Source organism: Alexandromys fortis, unplaced genomic scaffold (assembly GCF_014885135.2).
Source record: "Alexandromys fortis isolate MF-2015 unplaced genomic scaffold, M_Fortis_MF-2015_v1.1 scaffold_94, whole genome shotgun sequence".
NCBI lineage: Eukaryota > Metazoa > Chordata > Mammalia > Rodentia > Cricetidae > Alexandromys > Alexandromys fortis.
Window position 1 is genome coordinate 7,306,396 of NW_026067979.1, and position 18,724 is coordinate 7,325,119.

The window sequence follows — 18,724 nt, forward strand, 5'->3', positions numbered from 1 at the left end:
GAGGCTAAAATTTAGGGTCTTCTATAGAGCACCACAGAGTGGCATACAAGGGGAAGCCCAGCTCCAGCTTGGTGAGGACAGGCAGCATTTCTCTTGCTGGGAGCACACTTAGCCAGTTTCCACAACGCCTAGAACATGTATGTCGATTTGTCGATTTGCACATGATTGTCTTTTCCTATTTTGGGGTGGTCAGACATTTTATTTTTGTTTAAAATTATCGGGAGTTTTAGACAAACTTGCAAAACTGTGCTTTTATTAAGTGACTTTTTGAATTAACTTTTTGGTATTCTGAAGCAAATGTATTTTTTTATTGTATGTGCAATGACAAACTTGGTATTTTCCCATAATGGCATTATGTATGTTGTAGAATGTAGTGTTTGTCTATAATACAGACATGTGTCAACACATTAAAAAAAAGATCTTTTCTCCATCTGTGAGAAATATGAGCTGTGTCAGGATCTGGTGACAGCTGACATTTAGGCAGGTTTCCTTTTTTAATTCTTGCTGTGTCACAGCCTTCTCGTTCCCTGTGTTCATACTCAGTAGAAAGACCTTGCAGACAACTGTCACACTGGAGTCTGCATCACAGATCCAGGAGCTGACAGAATGAGAGGGGAAACTGAAAAGATAGAACAGCTGTGTGCTTCAGGGACATTCTGTCTGTTATTCCCCCCCCTCCCCCCGTCAAAAGTAAATCAGGCTATGGTGTTTATGTAACCAGGTTTAGCTTCCTTTTCAGGACAATCTCTTTACCGACCTCCTTCCATCCTCTGCCTGCAGTCAGACTGAACAAGTTCTGCAGCTCTGGTTCTCTGGTTTCCTGCACAGCTGTACCCATTTGTCTTGTAGATTGCACAGGGACTGTATGTGCTCTGAGTTTGTTTGCACTTGTGCTCATACACAGTATGATTCTAAGGACATCTGTGTTTTGTATTAGACTCTTTTATGCTCTCCCCAGACTGTTGTCACCCACTGTCTATGAATCTACTAAGACTTCAGGTTCCCACTGAGCAGTTAGAACTACAGAACAGGCACGTGTTCACAGTAAAGTCCAAGTGTTTTCCTCACAGCCCCCTTTAATAGCCTGGTGATATATCTGCGTGTTGATGCTGAAGAAGTGAACAAGGCAAAAGCACTTTATGATGCGTGAGGTTCATTATATTTTGGGAGGGTAACAGCAAATGAAAAACAAATACACACTATGCAGCAGCAAGGGCTGTGGAGAAACTGAAACATAATGAAAGGATGATAAATGATAAGAGGAAGTCATATTTGTACATCCCAATGTGGATATAAATCCTGAATCCTGCCTACTTGAAGTAGGACCTAGAGAAAGGTAATTAATAGCCATGTGGTTACTGAGAGAGAAGAAAAGACACAAAAGCAGACGTGAGGTTCAAAGTGATGAGATGAGAAGACAGCCCAAGATACCAAGGGGCTGGAATCCAGACACCAGAGGCTCCAGAAATGCAAAAAGTATTCAAAGGTATAATGTATGGAGCATGTGCACTGTAAACCCAATGAATGCTCCCTGACTGAAATGGGAAGCCTTGTGGTGCCTCACAGAATGACTTGACATGGTATGACGTCAGTGTCACTAGGATAACTCTGGCTGCTTGATCATGCATGTTATTGCAAAAACAGTCTTAGGAAATATAGCAATATCAATGACATAATCAAGGCTTAAATTGAGGAGGTCTTGCAGAGGATCAAAAAGGAGGGATGATCAATTGTAAGTGGATTAGGAAATAGAGCCTAAGAGGGTGAACTGTGGGAGAGACAGAAAGAGGCTCCAGGGTGACAATGGGGATTTGCTGTTTCCTTTACTGACAGTGAGGTCCATTGTGCTGTCGTGCAAGGTCTTATAGGCAGGCTTGTGGAAAATAAAGAGTTGAAATATGGATCTGAACTCGTTAAATACCCAACAATTAAACTTGGGTCCTAGGACCTGGCAGTAAGTGTATTTACCTGCTGAGCCTTCTTAATATATTTGATACTCTTTTTTTCGCCCCCATTTTGAGACAAGGTCTCAAGTAGCTCAGGTTAGCCTCTAAGTCACTACCAGAATTATAGGGATCCACAATCACCTGCTTTGGATGAGGTGCTGGGGATTGAACTCAAGGCCTTATTCATGCTGGAAAAGCTCTCTACCAATTGGGCTCCATCTGCAGTGCACAGTTAGATTGCGTTCATAAAATAAGAGATTTAGAAGAAAATGGTGAATCTAAATGATGACATGAGGACACGGAAATATTGTTTTGGATAAATTAATTTTAGCACAGAGTTTAAGGGTAGAGAAGTTTTATATTATTTTAAGTTTATATTCTTCATGGAGATGAGTTCCTTGTCATGAAAAGAAGGCAAGTAAATCTAGACAAAATAAGAATTATTTCAGCAAAACACAGTAGCTGAACCTACTGAAATGTTCTGCAAACAAAATAACACAGACAAAAACAGATTTGTGTGATTTTTAAGAGATTTGGCATTGATTAAACACTGATGTCAATTGTCATTTGTTCTTATTTAATTTTCAGTGTGTAAAACTAGATGTATGTTAAATTTCTTTTCATTTGAAAGCACACACTGAGGGAAGTGTGCACAGATAGAGAAGAAATCTCAGATTTCATACAAATATTCCAGCTCTAGTTAGATGTGACACATTTACTCATGACTATACTTGATGATGCTGGCGAAAAGACACATGCATATTTTATATTATTTTTCTTTACTTAAGTATTATTTTTCTATAATGAAGGGTTTAATTGAGAGTTAGTATAAATTTGTTCTAGTTTCCTTTCTATTTATGATATAAACACTGTGACCAAAAGAATTTCTAGAAGAAAATGTTTTTTTTTTTTTGGACTTACACACTCTGCTAACAGTCCATCACTGGGGGAAGTCTGCACAGAAACTCTTCAGGAGTAGAGGCAGGAGCAATAGGAGATGACGTGGCATTTTATTTGTAGTTTAATAAATAAAGCTTACCTGAAGATCAGAGAGTATAACAGCCTCAATGGTCAGCCTTACAGACCAGGCAGTGGTAACACACACCTTAAATCCCAGTAGCCACACTATTTGCCATAGAAACCAGGCAGTGCATGCCTTTAATCCCAGCCTTAGAGAGGATGATAAAATGGAAGGATATCTCTCTGACACAGTCTCATTCTGAGATTCCTAGATGCAGGATCGCCATTTCGAACTGAGGTAGAGGTAAGAGCCAGTGGATGGTTACTTTGCTCTTCTGGCCTTCATGTTGAAACCCATTTTCTCTCTCTGAATTTTTATTAATTGTGCTTCAAGAAGAATATTGTTTACTCTCTTGCTCCCCATAGTTTGATAATGCTTCCTTAATTTACCCAGGACCACCAGCCCGGGGTAGTACCACCAACAGTGAACTGGTAGCTCCACATCAATACTCAATCAAGAAAATACCATTTAAGGGTGCTCCCGGTCCAATCTGATGGAGGTTATTCTTCAAATGAGATTTTCTTCTCCAAAAGGACTACAGTTTATATCCTGTTGGGTGAAAATAATCATCATAATATATATGGGAACTGGTCAGCATCAGAACATAACTGAGGCTGCAGCATAGAGAACTCAATGCTAAGCATAAAGGCATCTTGAATCTCTTGCAACTTATTCTCCATACTTTCTTTCAGGGCCTTTTTTTTATCAACACTCATGGGTCAGTTATTCTCTGATACATCTAAGAATGAAGACTGTGGAGATTTGGAGTCCAGCTTTACAGCATATTTTAAGACTAACTCAGAAAGCAAAATCATTCCCCAGGAAACCATCGATTCAATTGAGTTACACCTGACAAAAGGAAACATTCAGGGGGCAAACTCTGTAATCAGGGATGCATTAAAAAATATTGATAATGTCCCAATCAACATTGCTGTGACCGGAGAGTCTGGAGCAGGGAAGTCCAGCTTGATCAATGCCCTGATGGGGGTGGGACCTGAAGACGAAGGTGCAGCTGAAGTTGGGGTGGTAGCAACAACTATGAGGAGAACTCCATACAAGCACCCCAAAATTCAAACTTTGACTTTATGGGACCTGCCTGGCATTGAAACTGTGAACTTTCTACCAAAAGATTATCTGGAGAAAGTGAATTTCCAAGAATATGATTTCTTCATTATTGTTTCTGCCACACGTTTTACAAAACTTGAACTAGACCTTGCCAAAGCAATCAGATTGATGAAAAAGAATTACTACTTTGTGAGAACCAAGGTGGACACTGATTTAGACAATGAGAAGAAATGCAATCCACAGACCTTTGACAGAGCAAAGACCCTGCAGAAGATCAGAAGCATATGTGTGAATGCCTTCAGTCAGAATAACATGGATGCTCCACAGATTTTCTTGATTTCTAACAGCAATTTATCTGACTATGATTTTCCAGTCCTGATGGACACACTGGTAAAGGATCTTCCTGCTCAAAAGCGCCACAATTTTATGCTTTCCTTGGCTAATATTACGGAACCAGCCATTGACAGAAAGCACAAGTCTATGCAGCAGTATATTTGGTTGGAAGCCTGCAAGGCTGGACTCTTAGCTACTGTTCCTGTAGTGGGCATCCTCAGGGATGATGTGGAGAAGCTGAAGGAGAAGTTAAACCACTATCGAGTCCGCTTTGGAGTGGATGATGAATCCCTGGAAGTCATTGCTAAGGATTCTCAAGTGCCTGCTGAACAATTGAAAAAAATGATTAAATCCCCTTATTTGTTGGAAACAGAAGGAGAAACATCTTTAGGAGAAATGCTTTTGAAATATTTGGAGAAATTTGCCTCAGCTACTGGTGGGCCCTTGGCTACAGGTCTCTACTTTAGGAAAACCTTTTACTTGCAATATCTATTCCTTGAAACAGTGACTGAAGACGCCAAAGTTCTCCTTAGACAAATTTAAGAAAGTAGTTTAAACTCACCTCATCCACAGCTACTGACCATGACAAGATCAAATGATTACTATCAAGAAGTCATTAGATGAATTCCCCCTTCTGACATATTTTCTTTACTCTAGCCAAACGACTGTCATCATGGAGACACCTAAAGATATGGACCCTGCTTCTTACTATGTCACAGTCTGACAACCCCAGTCCCTCTTCACCTCTCTCTACCCTCCTTCCTGTCTTTCACTCCACCTGTTGAGGAAAATTGTTTTAACTGGGCAAAGATGTGTTACATTTGTTTATGTTGCAGAATATGGCCTTAACTGTGTAAAAAGCATGGTACATTTGGCATTCCAATGTGGGGCCTGTATTTTCATGTAGCTCCTAAAAAAGCTGAGAAAAAAGAAAAAAGAAAAAAAAAAAAGAAGCCACATTTTAGTAAAACCAGCCAGAGTTAGGCCCAGAATTCAATGCTAATAACTCTGTGTCATAATTTGGGAGCTGCTTGGTGGCCCAAAACAAACCCTGGTACATTCACCTGCACACTTGAACACACACACACACACACACACACACACACACACACACACACGGACAAACATGCACACATCCACGAATGGACACATACAACACCCAAAATGAACAAACACACACAAAAGATATGAATAAGTACATTGTAGCTAATTCCTCCTAATCAGCTAATCAAGCATTCTAGTGGAATCTCAGGAAGCTGGAGGCACTTGCCATGCATGTATGAGGACCAGAGCTCAATTGCCAGAACTGATATAGAAGTTCAGTGAGTGTGGCAGTCGCTTTGTACTTCCACACTCAGAAGGCAGAAACAGTGGAATCATGGAGCAGGTTGGCTTGCTGGACTGTGTAGATCTATAAAGCTCGGGATTCAATTGATAGAACCTGCCTTAATGGAAAAGATAGAAAGTAACTGAGCCGGAGACCCAACATAAGCCCGACATGTCCACACACATGTAAACATGTACACCCCACACAGGGACACATTTTAAATATAAAATAAAAATAAGATTCAGGAATGAAATAAAATCTCAAGTCTTAGAAAGTATAGAAACATAAAAGTTTCACGAAGCTCTCCTCAAGGTTAACAAGTAGTCTGTACATTGTATTAGTTTGTATCTCTGTTAATGGGATTAAACACTAGCTGTTGGTACACAGTCAGTGAAGGAAGCTGTGTGAGGAGATTCCTGAGAGCTTGTGAGAAAACTCCAGGACAAAGACAAAAAGACAAAACTACCTGGCTAAAACCGCCATAAAATTTACATATTTACATACAAGTTTTTTGTAACTTCTGTTCTTCCACAGCATGGGTTTTTTTTGTGGAATGCGCTGCCCTGCCCCTCTGAGGTGGAATAAACAGGAGTGGGTCTTACTGTAGATTACCCATCATCTTACCTCTAGTATTCAGAATGATGTTTCCAGACAGAAGTTGTCCTCCTGACTCTATACTACATAAACCAAGGGGAGCTTGCCTTTGTGATTGATCACAGCTTGAACTTAGCTTTGCTCACATGATCTTGCTTGATCCACAAAATGCCCTCAGAATATAAATTGTCTGATTCCCTGAATAAAGTTGGTTTTTGCATGAGACTTTAGACCACCTCATTTTTAGGTTCCACTCTCCTAAGTTCATGCCCCCAAATACAGCAGAAACACTAAGTCACCCTGAGGGAGGAAAGTATTTAGTTGGCTGGCAGGTTACAGCCTATCATCAAAAGAAGCCAGGGAACTGAAGTGGAGACTGTGAGGGAGCACTGCTTACTGACTTGCTCTCCATGGCTTGTTCACCCTATTTTCTCACACACCCCAGGACCACATTCCTCGGGATGGCGCTCACCACAGTGGGCTGTGTCCTCCTACATTATTTATCAATCAAGTAAATCCCCCAGAGATATTCCCACAAGCCAATCTGATTAAAGGAATTCCTCAATTGAGAATCCCTCTTGCAAGTGAGGCAATGGGGTTCGTGCCTCTAAGCCCAGCACTCTGGCTTATTTCTTATTTCTTATTTACAGGTATGATGGTTCACGTTGAAGTCTCCCTGGTCAAAGCCACCATCATATCTGGTAGATTAATACAGGTTCCCATATATCTGCCACATTTCTTTTCTTCCCATTGTCAATCATTCTTCTAGGAAACCCTCAGTACAGCTGGGGAGGAACCTGCACTAGACAGGCTTTGCCCTTCATTTGGGATTGTTTGCGTTTGCTTATAACAAAAGAACATGGACAATACATTTTAGGAAAAAAGAAAATCTAAATTCTTAAAAAAAATCTTTTCTGGGTGTGGGGTTAGTATGAATTTTATGTGCAATACAACTGAGCTTTTGAAGACTCACTGTAAGGAAGGGCTGTTTTGAAAAGGTTCAGGTCCGTTGTGACCCAGAGTAAACCACAGCATCATTTTAGGCTGTTTGAAGGCAGTTCTGTTTGGAGCGGCAGTGAAATGATGGCCCTCAGGGTCTGTGGCACCTAGGACATAAGCCTACATTCCCTCTTAAGGCTCAGGAGAAAACAGATCACATATCCATGGTCTGTGACTCAGACATATGGCTCAATAGCTCATTTCCATGAGAATAGATGTGGCAATAACTCTGTCCCTATGGAACAGAGCACAGCACTGCCATGGCTCTAACAGGAAACAGATGCTCCAGAGACTCACACTCGGTATAGAACAGGACTCTATTCCAACATGAGTCATACTTGTCCAAAGGACAGCATTTCAGACCCACAGTGATGAGCCCTGCTGCAGTAGTGACTCTGGACCCTTGGATAAAGGGACATGGCAGTCACTAGACTCTTTAATGCCAGTGGATAAAATAAGAAAATGGTAGGGCATAGCTGGGCCTTGGGTCTTGAGGTCATGCGGAAGTGATCAAGGTTTAGATAACAAGATTTCTGCAGAAGAGCAGGGCAGGCGTTCTTCCCATTGAGATTGTTCTTTGATCAAATCCTCAGTCACATAAAACTTACTCAGCAGCCTGAGTAGCACTCACCAATACTGTGAATGTTAGCCACAAAACAGGAAGTTTTCTGGTTGGTGCCAACGTATTTCTATGTCCTATGACCAAAGTATATGGTGTCTTTATCAATAGATTCTTGCCATCAGATTCTGGTGGGAATTCAAGAATGAAGGCAGTAGCCTGTATTGTTTTGAGGTCTTGGGGCCTTCCTGATCAACAACGGAGGGGCAGGTATCACACAGCTGACACTGAGTTCTGTTTGACACCTCCAATAGCTCTTCTTGTTGCGAACTTCATTCTAGAAATAACCAAGTTCTAGACTCTATCTGGAATGAAGTATAATCCAGAAATTGAGGGTACGTCTGTGAGAGATTTTATGCTGGGGTTAAGATGGGTGAGTTCCCTTCTAGTCTGGACCTTTGAGGTAGGAAGACAAGAGATTTTAATCTGTCCATGCTTCCTGCTGACAGCATATATAAGGACATAGAAGGAGGCAGCTTTTGCTGCTTCCCTGGTTGCCCTCACCTCGCCAGCCCATCCATTCCCTCACTGGCATTGGAGTCTGTTTCGTGGGGATTCCAGAGTATTCAGAAGACAAGCTGAGACCTCAGCCCTGTGGGACTGATGAATTTCTAGATTCTTGGGTTTCCTTTCACATCTAGTCATTGTTGGATTAGCTGGACTGCAGCCTGTAAATCATTCTAATACCCCCCCTTTATATATAAAGAGAGATTAATTCTAAGTTCTGTGACTTTAGAGAACCTGAATGATACAATAAGCTCTATCTTCTTGGACAAGCATCACCCCCTCATTGCGGCAAACAATAACTCCAGTTAAACTCCTTAAGCACACATAAAAGGTAGGATCCAGTACAGTGTTGTCAGACGTCCTCAGTTAGTGAATCCTTCTCTCACTCCCTCCTCCTCTGCCCTGCCCTCTGACCTCTTCCCCATTATTCTCCTTTCCCTCTTCATACCCCTTGTGTTCTACTAATCTCCTCTGTATTATTCAGAATTCTCTAGAAGAAGAGAATTGTAGAAGTCAGCTCAATTCGGGAAATAATCATGCTAGCTAAAGGATAAAACAATTATATTTTTATTTATTATAAGGGGAAAACTCACAAAACAGGAACAGAAAGTCCAAGCTTAGCGGTGCCACGGGGGAACCACATACAGAGAGATCACCTGGTCCCTGTCCATTTTTTCTCTGGTTCTCTGAAAGCCATACCCTAACTTGGTTCCATCTCTTAAAGATGATTGGTTAGCAAAGTTTCCCCCATCAGAGAATCAGAGGAATGATTAGATATCTAATACATGTATAATATATAGAATAATATATGAAGATAGCTTACATTGTAATAGCATCAACACATGATCACAGCTGAGAGACTGAGAAATTGCTAGTTGTTCCACACTTGGGGCATGCCTTAGCAGTTAGGGTCATCCCATATTGACTGTCTCTCACTAGGCAGGACAACAACCCCATAGTTGCTCAAGGTACAGGCTGGGTCGCTCCACAATCCCAATCTGGAGCTGAAATTCTGAAAGTGTCCTGATGATGAGGCCAGGGTGGAAGCCTGGAAACACTTGTTCTGGTATCAGTGAGGGAACCAGCAGCAGAGACAGTGTAAGTGAACATGCAGCAATAAGGAAGGCCAAGCCAGTACAAGGCAAGTGATTGCCCCCTGCCTTTCCCTTTGCATCTGGGTGGTTCTTCTACCATCAACCAAGGCAATTAGGACACTTTTTCAGGTGAGGGTCCCTATTAAGGGAATCTAGTTTGTGCCATGTTGACTTTAAAATAAACCACAATACCCTCCATTAAGATCTTTCTTTCCTTTGTGCAGTGACTCCTTTCCAGTTTCCTGGAGTCTACGGTTATTCCAAGTGAATCCCTCAAATCTAAAAATCCAAAACTAGGATCGATATATGACTTTAAAAAAATAGGTACTTGCTTTTCTAAGTGTGGGTTACATCACTCAACATGCATTGAAGATACATCCATTTGCTTGAGAATTTCATAATTGTGTTGTTGTTGTTTACCACTGAATAATATTCGTTAACTGATGGACTTCAAAACTCTATTACTTGACTACGGTAAATATGGTCAGAATGAACATGAATAAGTACATGTACCTATGATAGGATACAGCGTTCTTCTTGTTGACAAAACATAACCAGCACGATCTTGTGGAACTGGTCAGCATCAGAAGATAACTGAGTCTGCAGCATAGAGAACACAGCGCTAAGCGCACAGACACCTCTGTTCTCTTGGAACTCACTCTCTACTCCTCCTTTCAGTTTCCTGATTTACTAACAGTCATGAGGCAGTTCTTCTCTGATGCATCTAAGGATGAAGACCATGAAGATTTCGACTCTAGCGCCACTGCCTATTTTAAAAAATTTAAGGCAGAGAACAAAATTATTTCTCAGGAAACCATCAGGTCTATTGAGTTTTATCTGACAAAAGGAGACATTTGGGGTGCTAAATCTGTAATGAGTGATGCATTAAGAAAATATTGATAATATTTTTTTGCCTCTTCTCTGGTGCTCCTTGAGCCACGTGAATGGAAGTATGTGGGGGTTTGAAAGTAATTGGTCCCCATAAGCTCATAGGGAGTGGCGCTATCAGGAGCTGTGGCCTTGTTGGAGAAAGTGTGTCACCGGAGTGGGGTCAAACTTTGAGATATCTTATGCTCAAGCTACACCCAGTGACACAGACAGCTTCTTGTTGTCTGTAGATCGAGATGTAGAACTCTCAATTCCTTCTCCAGCACCATGTCCGCCTGCACACCTTTATGTCCCACCATAGTGATAATGGACTAAACCTCTGAAACTATAAGCCACCCCAATTAAATGTTTTCCTTTATAAGAGTTGCCATGGTCATGATGTCTCTTCACAGCAAGAGAAACCCTAACTAAGACCAGGGGATACGGTAGAGATGTTCCACTTAGGGCTGGACACCCCACTGTTCCCTTCTCTCAGAGCCTCAGTCAGGTGCTCTGCATTCTATTCAGGGCTTTTGGTTGTGCTCAGTGTGAGGTGGTGTGAATATTCATATCTCATATTAGTTGAGAGAACACGGAACTTAAATGTTTAAAGTTTTATGTTTGTTTTTAATCCAGTCAGCGATTCTTCATTCTTTTACCTTTGATGTCATTTACATTGAAGATAACCATTGAGAGAGGTTTGCTAAATTTTGTAATCTTGGTTATTCTTCGGGTTGATTAGATGTCCTCCCCCACATCCCATTGTTTGCAGGTTTACTGTGCTGGACAAGATGCAGTCTTTCTGATTCCTCCCCTGTTCATTATTCTCTCATGGATTGCTTTCTTTCCTGTGATGTCACGACTGAGACTGTTCTTTTCTTCCTCTGCATACATTATTCATTTAGGTATGTACTAGATTAGTACTAGATTAGTAGCCATAACTGTCAGAATTTGTGCTTGTCTTAAAATGTTCTTATTTTTCTGTCAATTTTAAAAGATAACTTTGTGGATATAGTGACATTAACTGCGATGATTTACATTTAGGGTTTTGGATTCACCACCCCACACTTCCCTGTCACTTAGGGTTGCTGGTTAGAGACTGCATGTTATTTTGATGTGTTCTCTTTTTTTTTTTGAGTTGATGCTTCTCTTTACAGCTTTTAATACAGTTGATTTGCATTCATTTCTACTTTCTTCTGTTTGTGTGGCTTCATTACAAAAATTCCCCCTTTTGGAACAGACTAAGCAATGCCCCTACAATGTGAACCACACTGGGCGAGAATAAGACCACTGTCACCATTTTGAGCCAAATCTGGAACAAACTTGGTTTTTATTGTGATGTACCTGAGACCTGGCAAGAGACTGCCTCTCTGGTCCCGTTAAAGAGAGCAACTCTGAGTTCATTTCTTAGGGCTCTCTTAAGGGTAAAATCAGGAGTACTTGCAAAGCAGGTTTATAGAAATCAATGGGGTCATAAGAAAGTACAGAAAAATCTTATAAAACAACAAAAGCAACAACAAAACCCAGCCTTCACATGTTTTTGCCACATTATTAGGGAGGGTTAGTGTAATCAGGAAGGGAAACGAAGGGTCTGAGTGTTCCCCAATACAAGTTGATGTCGTAGGGATTCAAATTAATTATGACTTGATTAACAGCTTAAAAATGTGTGACAATTATGTTGAACATTGAAGAACCTATTTCATTTTTTAATTAATTAATTTATTAACGATTTCTGCCTCCTCCCCGCCACCACCTCCCATTTCCCTCCCCCTCCTCCAATCAAGTCCCCCTCCCTCATCAGCCCGAAGAGCAATCAGGGTTCCCTGCCCTGTGGGAAGTCCAAGGACCACCCACCTCCTTCCAGGTGAGCATCCAAACTGCCTAGGCTCCCACAAAGCCAGTACGTGCAGTAGGATCAAAAAACCATTGCCATTGTTCTTGAGTTCTCAGTAGTCCTCATTGTCCGCTATGTTCAGTGAGTCCAGTTTTATCCCATGCTTTGAAGAACCTATTTCATTTACATTATTTGTCAGAACAATAACAATATGTAATCTACATCTATCATTTTTTTGTTAGATGGGCAGATACGGCAATTAAATTATATAAGTTCAGAATTTCAGAATAGTCAGACTATTGTCTTACTTAAATCTAAAACTTATCACAAGGTGAGGTGCATAGTTTAGTGATAAAATGCTTGCCTAGCATCTACAAGGCCTGGGTTGGAGCCCTAGCCTTAGGAGTAATTGAATAAACAGGTTATTGCAGAATTAACTCATGTAATTATGTTTAAAAAATACATATTTGTGTTATTATATAGTAAGATTAAAATAATCTGAATATTAAAAAAATTATTTGGATATTACATCTCATTCCATGTTGAAAGTCCAAGATAAGACAAAACAAAACATACAACCACAAATCCTGTCAAGGACACGAGGAAAGAGTAACACCTATCCATGGTCAGTAGCTGTGGCTGACATGAGTTTGAACTGATTTTTGAATATGTCTCTCTAAGGACAACTTTGGCATCTTCAGCCACTGTGTCAAGGAACAGAAGTTGTAAGTAAAAGGTTTTCCTAAAGTAAAAACCTGTAGCCAAGAGCCCACCATTGGCTGAGGCAAATCTCTCCAAATATTTCAAAAGTTTTCCTTCTAATGTTTCTCTTTTCTTAGTTCCCAACAGATAAGGAGATTTAATGACTTTTTTCAGTTTTTCAACAGGTACTTGGGAATCCTTTGCCATGAGTTTCAAGGTTCCATCATCAACTCCAAAGAGCTTTCGATAGTGGTTTAAAATCACCTTCAACTTCTCCATATCACTGTCCTTGAGGATGCCCTTTACAGAAAGACTTGTCCAAGCTTCATTCTTTATGGTTTCTAGCCAGATAAACCGGTGCATCGACTCACGCTTTCTTTCAATGACTGCCTCAGCCTTACTCAATGAAGAATACATAAAGTTTGGAAGTGTGGGAGTAGAAAGTTTGTTTTTCAGCATGTCCTTCAGGATTGGGAAATCATAGTCAGATGAATTTTTGTTAGAGATCAAGAAGATCGGTGGTACATGCAGGTTGTTTTTCTTAAAGGTATCGACACAATGGCGTTGTATCTGCTGCAGTAAGTTTTCTCTGCCAAAGGCATGTTTGCATCCTTTCTCAGTTTCTAAATCTATATCCACCTTGGTCCTCACGAAGTAGAAATCCTTCTTCATCATGCTGACTGCTTTGGCGAGGTCTATATCATTTTTCTTAAAGCGTGTGGCGGAAACAATGATGAAGAAATCATACTCATTGAATTTCATTTTCTCCAGATAATCTTTGGGTGGGAATTTTGTGGTTCCAATCCCAGGCAGGTCCCAAATAACCACATTGGGAATATTGGGGTGCTTGTATGGAGTTCTCCTCATGGTTGTCTCCACCACGCCAATTGGAGCTGAAGTTTCCTCTTCATGTCCAATCCCCCTGAAGGCATTGATGAAACTGGACTTCCCAGTTCCAGACTCTCCTATTACAGCAATATTGAGTGAGGTACTGCTAATTTCTCTTAATGAATCAGTAATTACATTATCTGTCTTCTGAATGTTTCCTTGTGCCAGGTGTAACTCAATTGAAGTGATGGTTTTCTGAGAAATGATTCTGTTTTCTTCCTTAATCATCTTAAAGTATTTGCACACGTCTTCATCCTTAGATGCGTCAGAGAGCAGCTGACTCATGGCGGTAAGCAAATAAAGGCCCTGAAAGGAAGAAGGGAGAGTAAGTTGGGATAGGCTGATGTCAGATGGATGACTTTGTGCTTTGCCCTCTTCAAGCACTGTGTCCTCCAGACAGATGCCTATCACCTTCTGATATGGACTAGTTCTTATGTATTTCTACTTGCTCTCCGTTGAGTCTTTTATGATGGAAAATTTAAAACTCTATGAAAGTAAGAGTATTCATATAATCATCTGTGTTAAGGCATTTCATTTGTATTTTAATAAATAAAGCTTGCCTGAAGATCAGAGAGTAAAACAGCCTCAGTGGTCAGGTTTACAGACCAGGCAGTGGTAACACACACCTTAAATCCCAGTAGCCACACTAGTTGCTATAGAAACAAGGTGGTACATGCCTTTAATCCCAGTGGTGCACACCTTTAATCCCAGCCCTGGAGAGGATTATAAAATGGGAGGAAACAGCTATCAGGCTCAGTCTCATTCTGAGATTCTAGGAGGTAGGATCACCATTTCAGACTGAGGTAGAGGTAAAAGCCAGTGGCTGACTGTTCTACTCTTATAGATATGATCTTGTTTTTGAAAGGAAAAAAGGGGAAGTGCTGTGGAATAATGGTCTGGTGCCCTGTAAAGATTTGTCACTTGTATTGATTTAATAAAACATTGATTGGCCAGTAGCCAGGAAGGAAGTTTAGTCAAGGCAACCAGACTAGGAGAATTCTGGGAAGAGGGACGGGTCAGTGTGCAGTTACCAGTCAGACAGGGAAGAAGCAAGATGAGAATGTTGCCCTGAGTAAGGTGCCAAGCCAGGTGGCTAAACATAGGTAAGAATTAAGGGTTAATTTAATTTATAATAAACCTGAGCTAATAGGACAACCAATTTATAATTAATATAAGCTGCTGTGTGTTTTTTTGGGGACTGAACAGCTGAGGGACCAAACAGGACAGAAACTTCTCTCTACACATCTTGGTACATGCCCATTAGCTAGCTTCAACTACTTTAGAAATGAGAGTAACTGTGTTGCATCTAATTTGACTAGAGTCTTCCAGGCCAGTACAAGGTGTTCTTTCATCCTTCAATATGTGCCTTCAAAATGTGGGAATTTTAACTAGCGTAAGTATAATCTTTCAAACTGAGAAGCAAATAGTAATCATCATCAATGTTTAGTCAATGTCAAGTTGTATCAACAGTCACATAAACCTTCAGTTTATACTTTCACTTTCATCCATTTGATTTAGTTGATGTAAATATTAATTTTCATTGATTTTCTTTCTTTGTGTCTTTTTCACCTCTGTGAGTAGTGAAAACTTTCAATAATAATACAAACCTTCATTATTAAAGTCCATGTTAAAAAACATTTACTCAATGTAATATTTCAGTGTGCTCAAACTATTATTTAGCTCTGTTTTATTTTCATACTTTACTTCATAAAAATCATCTACCTGTGCACTGGAGAGTAGCTAAGTTGTTGGAATGTTCCTAGCATGAAAAAGGCCCTGGGTTCGATCCCCAATACTGCATAAGCCTGGCTGGATGTAGACACATATAGCTATAGACTTATAAACTTACCCACATGTTGGTCCACATCCAGTCAATGTTATGCACTGAGGTCTTTGATCCTTTTGAATAGATTTTTATGGAAGATGAGAAAAATGGGTTTGGTGCATGGTGGTGGTGGTAGTAGTGGGAGCAACCCAGTAAGTAGCTCCTCTAACGGCCTCTGCTTCAGTTCCTGCTTCTAGGTTCCTTTCTCCAGGCTTCTGCCTCAGGTTTGACTTCTCTCAATGGACTGTGACCTAGATATGTTAGCCAAATAAACCTTTTCCTCCCCAAGTTGCTTTTAGCCAGTGTTCTAGTATGTCAATAAAAAAACTTAAATAGAAAATAGCGGTGAACACTTTCAACAAAGTAACAATACTAAATCAACACAAAAATTAGTAGCTATTCTATGTGCCAGTAACAAGCTTCCTGAGAAATAAATTAGGGAGGAGGAGAAATCCCACCAAAGTAACTAAAATATAAATACCAGGGCATAAGCATAATTTACAATAAAAACTTGGAACGTTGAAGAAAGGAATTGAAGAAGACAGAATATGGAAAGTCCTTCTGTGCTCATAAATGGGAGAATTAGTACGGTGGAAACTGCTGTATCACTAAAACTAATCTTTGGATACATGGCAATGCATAACAATTACAGTTCCATTCTTCACGGGATAGAAAACCCAACCCTAAAGTCCACACAGATGGACAGAAACCCCACAGCAATCACGAATCAAGAGTGATTGTGGATGCATCATAACACCTGTGGACAGCCCAGAATACAACCACACTGTCAAGTAGCAGCCTGGTATTGGTAAAGCAAGCAATCAAGCAACCCACCCACCCGCAGAAATTCAGGTCAGGGAACTGGATAGAGAAATCAGAAACAAACCCAACCATGGAATGTTTGACAGAGGCATCAAAAATATACACAAGAGAAAAGGTAGTATTTTCAGCAAATGATCTGGGAAAGCTAGTTGTTCGCATGTAAAAGTGTGTGAGCATTTCTCTTTTTACTTTGTTGGGAAACCACTATTATAATTGTTCATTGTAAAGGAACTAACATTTACATTCCTGTACTCCCATCAATCAACAACATTTAGGTGTTCCTTCCCCTCTCACCTCCCTCCTCTCCAAGATTTGTGTTATTTTACCCTTATTGATTAATAGCTATTTTTCCTGGGGGTGAAAGAGAATTTCAATGGAGTTTGTGTTTTAAGAGTTATCTGTATTGATTTATGATTTGAGGGGGAAGAGCATGTGTGTGTTGCTGAGTGGCTATGTGTGCAGAAGTTAGAAGAAATTTCTTCTCTGCCACCACACGGTGCCTATTCCTCTGAAACAGGGCTTCCCTGAATCTGGGGCTTACTTCTCTCCTAGTGAGGAAACAATCAAGCCAGAGAAATCCTCTTGTCTCGGGATCCTCTCAGTGCTGATCTGCCCAGCTCTTTCCATGCTTGCTGGGATGCCATCATAATTATGTCGTCATACTTATGGAGCAAGCTCTCTTAGCCACTGCGCCATCTCTCCAGTTCCTCACTGTTGTTTTTGATTTGCATTTTCTTGGGCTAAAGATTCTGAAGATTATTGTCATGTTTTCTTTGGGCATTTTTTTTCTTTTGAGGACTGTCTGTTTTGTTCATTCTCTCATTATGGATGGGGTTTGATATATTTGTGTTGAAAACAGTATGTCCTGTATACATTCTAGGAACTTATCCCTCATTGGATGAATCCAATTTCAAGAGGTCACCCTTGAATACAACTATATACAAACAACATTACATAGACTCAGTCAGTTGTCTATGTATATATACTTTGGTCTGTATATACAACAACAATAATTAAAGAAGTCATCAATTGGGGAGGACACAGGGTGAGTTTGAAAGGGAAAAAGGGAGGGATAGAATTGATATAAACACGCATGTATAAATTACTCATGTGTGAAATTCTAAATAGATTTAAATGTGAAAGAAGGTTCTTTGATGAGGGGTGAGAGCTACATTTATCTGTGGTTATGAAGATAAGAACTTTCAATACAATCAAAGCTACAATGATTTAGAAAGATGCAGTAACAGGTGCTTCTCTAGTGTCTATGACCTCTCCAATTATGGATAATTGTCTAGGTTTAAAGTAGGCATAAATTTCTTTCTATAGAATGGGCTTAGTTCAATTAGACGCCGTTAATTACCCACAATATGATGTGCCACCATTGCACCATTAGAGTCGTTTTGCTGGGGTGGTCATTGTGGTTCATAGGCTTTTTAGCCGTGTGGGAATGGTTCTTCTGGGAAATGCTGTTTGAAGCTTGTCTTTACAAATCAAACTTTCACCCAACCTTTAACCAAGTTAATGACGTGCTTTGAAATCACTTAGAACATATACACTCATTCTTCTTACATACTGAGTCAAAAACAGCTGCCCTTCAAGAAAAACAATGTAATCAGTCTTACTATGTTTTGGACGTCCTGATGGACCATATCCCTTGTTTTTCCTTTGTTACCATTCACACCCCTAATTCAGGACAATGGATGTATGCATAGGGTTCAGTGGCTGGACCTAAGCACATTTGCTGAAAACAGTGAGGTCCTGAAAAGTGTTCCCCTTCAAGTAAAATGTTGAAAGCGACATATGGGTACAGACTGATAGCATCTGATTGTGAAATTGTGTGCTGTTCTGAGTTAATAGGGCCAAAGAACAATCTCTCCCCTTGTGAGGCTCTGTAAAAGACTGATTGTCCCTCCTCCCCCCCTTGGGACCATATTTGCTGTGCTGATGAATAAAGGTGATAGCCCTTGTCCTGACAATCCAGCTCTCCCTTGGCTAAATGACACCAAAGGTCAGTTTCCTTTCCTTTTCATCAGGCTGCAGTGGAGTTAGGCCTGTTGTTTGCTTTTCTCCCTTGGCAGTTTGCATAGTGGCTGCTACTGGGAGAGCTAGTTTCAGTGAGGAGGCTTCCAGACCAATTCTAGGTGGATTCCTCCAAGTCCTGTGTCCAAGGTGTATTCAGTAATAGGGCCTTATCTTCAAGTTCTGGGAGGCCCCCAAGGGCAATGGAAACGGCCTTTGTTGTTTTGGTAGATTTCTGGACCCTCTGATTTATAAGTCAAAG

General features: G+C 40.5%; 2 protein-coding genes and 1 long non-coding RNA gene across 4 annotated transcripts in view; 1 reads left to right on the forward strand and 2 right to left on the reverse strand.

The window, feature by feature from the left end:
- The window catches only part of LOC126511016 (interferon-inducible GTPase 1-like), a 73,562-nt gene extending 62,001 nt beyond the window's left edge, over nucleotides 1–11,561 (forward strand). Inside the window, exon 2 of the mRNA XM_050157835.1 lies at nucleotides 3,660–11,561. Within this exon, the coding sequence (XP_050013792.1) occupies nucleotides 3,682–4,908 (1,227 nt within the window). The 5' untranslated portion in view covers nucleotides 3,660–3,681 and the 3' untranslated portion in view covers nucleotides 4,909–11,561. The remainder of the gene's footprint in view (nucleotides 1–3,659) is intronic.
- Nucleotides 11,562–11,683: 122 nt separating this feature from the next.
- The window catches only part of LOC126511021 (uncharacterized), a 43,814-nt gene continuing 36,773 nt past the window's right edge, over nucleotides 11,684–18,724 (reverse strand). The window contains exon 2 of the long non-coding RNA XR_007594582.1: nucleotides 11,684–12,226. This is a non-coding gene — a long non-coding RNA (uncharacterized lncRNA). The remainder of the gene's footprint in view (nucleotides 12,227–18,724) is intronic.
- LOC126511012 (interferon-inducible GTPase 1-like) overlaps nucleotides 11,684–18,724 on the reverse strand; it is a 33,623-nt gene continuing 26,582 nt past the window's right edge. For both annotated transcript variants that reach the window (XM_050157830.1, XM_050157831.1), the window contains exon 2: nucleotides 11,684–14,102. In XM_050157830.1, coding sequence (XP_050013787.1) covers nucleotides 12,732–14,081 — 1,350 coding nt within the window. In that variant the 5' untranslated portion in view covers nucleotides 14,082–14,102 and the 3' untranslated portion in view covers nucleotides 11,684–12,731. The remainder of the gene's footprint in view (nucleotides 14,103–18,724) is intronic.